This window comes from Dermochelys coriacea, chromosome 1 (genome assembly GCF_009764565.3).
Source record: "Dermochelys coriacea isolate rDerCor1 chromosome 1, rDerCor1.pri.v4, whole genome shotgun sequence".
NCBI classification, from domain to species: Eukaryota; Metazoa; Chordata; order Testudines; family Dermochelyidae; genus Dermochelys; species Dermochelys coriacea.
In genome coordinates this window covers 354,125,366-354,129,895 of record NC_050068.2, presented here as the reverse complement: position 1 = coordinate 354,129,895, position 4,530 = coordinate 354,125,366, and the positions used below count along the sequence as shown (strand labels likewise).

The window sequence follows — 4,530 nt, the reverse complement described above, 5'->3', positions numbered from 1 at the left end:
TTGCTTTATGAGCAGTTAGGAAGTGGGCATTATGAATGTAGGCCAGCTGTGTGAGCCCCACACATCTCTCGTGTCTGCTGGGGCCCTGGAGAGCAGCAGGGTGCCTCCAGGAACAGAAGAATCCCAAACAAAAGAAAGGGAGACAACTTCAGCAAAACTGGTAAATTCTGCCAACGCGGCTGTGCATGGTTCTGCATAGCTCCCACTTCTTGGTTAGAGAGCAGAGTGAAGACTATACTCAGCTGGTGGAGCTGAATTTCAGTGGAGATTGGATCCGTGGGCTGGTGCTGTGTAATCCACACACCCAGGCCTCAGCAGAAAGAAGAGTCGAGTCAAACAGCAGGGAAGATAATTATTTATTATTGCAGCAGTGTCTATGGGCCCCACCAGGGACTGGGGCCAACTGTGCTAGGCAGAAGACAGAGACATAGATCCTGCACCCCCAGACTGCATCATCAAGGCGCAGCTAACTTACTCTAAAGAAAAGAGGTTTTGTTTAACATGAATATAAAATAAAACATTTCCCTTGGAAGTAAGGAGGAGCCATTACAGGCAGAGCAGAGCAGGAGTCACCTCCCAGCTCTCACCTCAACCGGGACCCTGCCTGCCTGGGGAAGAATATTCCCTCCTCTGGCTCCGTAGAGCCTTCCTCAGGGCCCCCTTCACTTCCTGGTTGCGGAGGCTGTAGATGAGGGGGTTCAGCATCGGGGTGACGATGCAGTACAGCGTGGAGACCAGGGTGTCCACCCCCATGGAGTAGCCTGCACTGGGGCGATTGTAGTTGAGGTTGGCCATCCCAAAATATATGGTGACCACAATCAGGTGTGCGGCGCAGGTGGAGAAGGCCTTGCGCCTTCCTGTGTTGGAGCGGATCCTGAGGATGGCTGCCAGGATGTAGAGGTAGGAGATGATGATGAGCAGAAATGGGCTCAGGCCCACAAAGATACTAGCCAGATGGAGTGTGACCTCATTGACATAGGTGTCACTGCAGGCAATCTTCAGCAGGGGAGGGACATCACAGAAGAGGTGGTGAAGCTGGTTGGCGCCACAGAAGGATAAGCTGGAGGCCATGAAGGTATGTATGGCTGAGTCCAGAAGACCCCAGAGCCAGGACCCCATGGCGAGTGGGAAGCACACCCTCCGGCTCATGATGTCAGTGTAGCGCAGGGGGTTGCAGATGGCTGCGTACCGGTCATAGGCCATGATGGCTAGGAGTGCGCACTCGGCTCCTGCGCATGACATCAGAAAGAACATCTGGGCCATGCACTCACAGTAGGAGATGGTCTCCTGCTCACGCAGGAAGTTCACCAGAATCTTGGGGACTGTGACTGACGAGAAGCAAATATCCAAGCAGGATAAGTGGCTGAGGAAAAAGTACATGGGGCTGTGAAGATGGGAATCCAACTGGATGAGGGTAAAGATCATGGAATTCTCCACCAGGGTGACTAAGTAGATCCCCAGGAACACCAGGAAGAGGAAGGCCTGGCCATGGGGAAGACTGGAGAAGCCCAGGAAGATGAACTCTGTCACTTGTGTCTGATTCTCCTGTTTCATGGGGCCAGTAAAGTTTGTCTGTGGGGGAGAGGGACAGGAAGAGAGAAGAGACGGAGTGAGAGTCAGGAATTCAGAGCTAAACCACCTCTTTCCAGCAATGAGACTGTGATTTCACATGCAGAAAAGATGGAAACTTAGAGCTCAAAATGCTACCTGTTGTCCCTTGTGTGTATGTAAGTCTGACTACAAGAGGTTCACATTGTGAAAGGTATGGCAATTTCCTGCAGTATCCTTAGGAGATCTTACTGTATTAAGTATATGTATCATTGCAGGCCAGCTGTCTGTAACTCCATGAGAGAAGGTGACTGCAGCCTCTCCCAGGAACAAAGAACAGTGGGGGCGATTAGGCCAATTCACTCAGGTTGTATCACCTCCTGGAGAGGCTCACATATATTAATACAATCTGGATTCTCCAGAGACCAGCAAAGAAAGGACTTTTGGATGAATAGTCAGTTAAAACTCAGGCTCAATACGATCTTCCTGATCAGCAAATGGAGAGGACATTCTGACCAAGGGGGGGCCCCAAACCTTTCTGGGACAGGTTGGAAGAACTTTGGCCTACAAAGGCCAAGTCACACTCATGGGTGACTTCTGGTAAGCTTATTAGCATGCATATTGGAACTTTTATTGTTTTTGTGTTTTCTCTAATGCTTTCACATTAACAATAAATATGCTTGCTTATAAAGGACTGTGTGTTAACTTTTTTTATAACTGGGTAATTACACTGTTCCTAGTTTTTGGAGAGAAAACAAAATAAATGCTGGCCTACTTAGGTAGACTTGCTGGGGAATTCACAGTACAGATAGGGAACTGTGCAGCTTTGGAAAACCCGGGTCAGGAGGGAGAGAGAATCATAGAGGATCAGGGTTGGAAGGGACCTCAGGAGGTCATCTAGGCCAAGCCCCTGCTCAAAGCAGGACCAACCCCAACTAAATCATCCTAGCCAGGGCTTTGTCAAGCCAGGCCTTAAAAACCTCTAAGGATGGAGATTCTAGCACCGCGGTAGGTAACCCATTCCAGTGCTTCACCACCCTCCTAGTAAAATAGTGTTTCCTAATATCCAATCTAGACCTCCCCCACTGCAACTTGAGACCATTGCTCCTTGTTCTGTCATCTGCCACCACTGAGAACAGCCTAGCTCCATCCTTTTTGGAACCCCTCTTCAGATAGTTGAAGGCTGCTATCAAATCTCCCCTCACTCTTCTCTTCTGCAGACTAAATAAGCCCAGTTCCCTCAGCCTCTCCTCGTAAGTCATGTGCCCCAGCCCCCTTATCATTATCGTAGCCCTCTACTGGACTCTCTTCAATTTATCCACATCCTTTCTGTAGCGGGGGGCCCCAAAACTGGATGCAATACTCCAGCTATGGCCTCACCAGTGCCGAATAGAAGGGAATAATCACTTCCCTTGATCTGCTGGCAGTGCTTTCACTAATGCAGTCCAATATGCCATTAGCCTTCTTGGAAACAAGGGCACACTGTTGACTCATATCCAGCTTCTTGCCCACTGTAATCCCCAGGTCCTTTTCTGCAGAACTGCCGCTCAGCCAGTCGGTCCCCAGCCTGTAGCGGTTCATGGGATTCTTCCATCCTAAGTGCAGGATGCTGCACTTGTCCTTGTGGAACCTCATCAGATTTCTTTTGGCCCAATTCTCCAATTTGTCTAGGTCACTCTGGACCCTATCCCTACCCTCTAGCGTACCTACCACTCCCCCCTATCTTAGTGCATTTGCCCAAAAGAGGATACACTTGGGGAGCCAGAAGCGTAAAGGTTTATGCCTTTCTTGACTCTTGACCTAGGCCTTTCTTGGGGGCCACCCTGAGGGAGACAGAACTTCCCCACTCTGGCCCTTGGCAACTTCTGATTTCCTGGTGGTGTGGAGTCCTTATGGGGCAAATCCATTGTCAGAGAATCATAGAAGTGTAGGACTGGAAGGGACTTCCAGTAGGTCATGTAATTCAATCCTCTGCACTCATGGCAGGACTACGTAATAACTAGACCATTCCTGACTGGGGTTTGCCTATGGAGGCTGTGGAATCTCCATCATTGGTGGTGGTTAAGAACAGTTTAAACAATTTTTTCCAGTGCTTTACTACCCTGACAGGAAGTTTTTCAAAATGTCCAACCTAAACCTACCTTGCTGCAGTTTAAGCCCACTGCTTCTTGTCCTCTCCTCCAAGGTTAACAAGAACAATTTTTCTCATTCCTCCTTGTAACAAACTTCTATGTACTTGAAAACTGTTAACATGTCCCCTCTGTCTTCTCTTCTCCAGACTAAATAACCCCAATTTTTTCAGTCTTCCCTCCTAGCTCATGTTTTCTAGACCTTTAATAATTTTTCTTGCTCTTCTCTGGACTTTCTCCAATTTGTCCAAATCTTTCCTGAAATGTGAGGCCCAGAACTGGACACCATACTCCAGTTGAGGCCATATCAGCGTGGAGTAGAGTGGAAGAATTACTTCTCATGTCTTGCTTACAACACTCCTGTTGATACATCTCAGAATGATGTTCACTTTTTTTTTCAGCAGTGTTACACTAACACGCATTTATCTTGCAATCCACTATAACCCCCAGATCCCTTTCTGCAGTACTCCTTCCTAGGCAGTCCTTTCACACTTTGTATGTGTGCAACTGATTTGTTTCTTCCGAAATGGAGTACTTTGTGTTTTTCCTTATTGAATTTCATCTTATTTACTACAGACCATTTCTCCAGATCACTTCGAATTTTAATCCTATCCTCCAGAGCACTTCCAACCCTTCCCAGCTGGGTATCATCCGCAAACTTTTTAAGTGTACTCTCTATGTCATAATCTAAAGCTATATTTCCCTAGTTCATTTGAGATGGTCATGCAAGACAGTATCAAAAACCGTATTAAAGTCAAGATATACCACAATTACTGCTTCCCCCCATCCACAAGGCTTGTTATCCTGTCAAAGAAAGCTATTAGGTTGGTCTGACATGATTTGTTTTTGACAA

At 47.6% G+C, this 4,530-nt stretch overlaps 1 protein-coding gene across 1 annotated transcript; it reads right to left on the bottom strand.

The window, feature by feature from the left end:
* Positions 1-285: 285 nt before the first annotated feature.
* On the bottom strand, positions 286-1,654 carry LOC119859535 (olfactory receptor 1020-like). Its single transcript, XM_038411773.2, has one exon. The coding sequence runs from the start codon at positions 1,552-1,554 to the stop codon at positions 589-591; it is 966 nt and encodes a 321-aa protein (XP_038267701.2). The 5' UTR covers positions 1,555-1,654; the 3' UTR covers positions 286-588.
* Between the last annotated feature and the right edge of the window lie 2,876 nt (positions 1,655-4,530).

Coding starts and splice junctions, on each gene's coding strand:
- LOC119859535 (XM_038411773.2), bottom strand. CDS start 1,554: ATGAAACAGGAGAATCAGACACAAGTGACAGAGTTCATCTTCCTGGGC.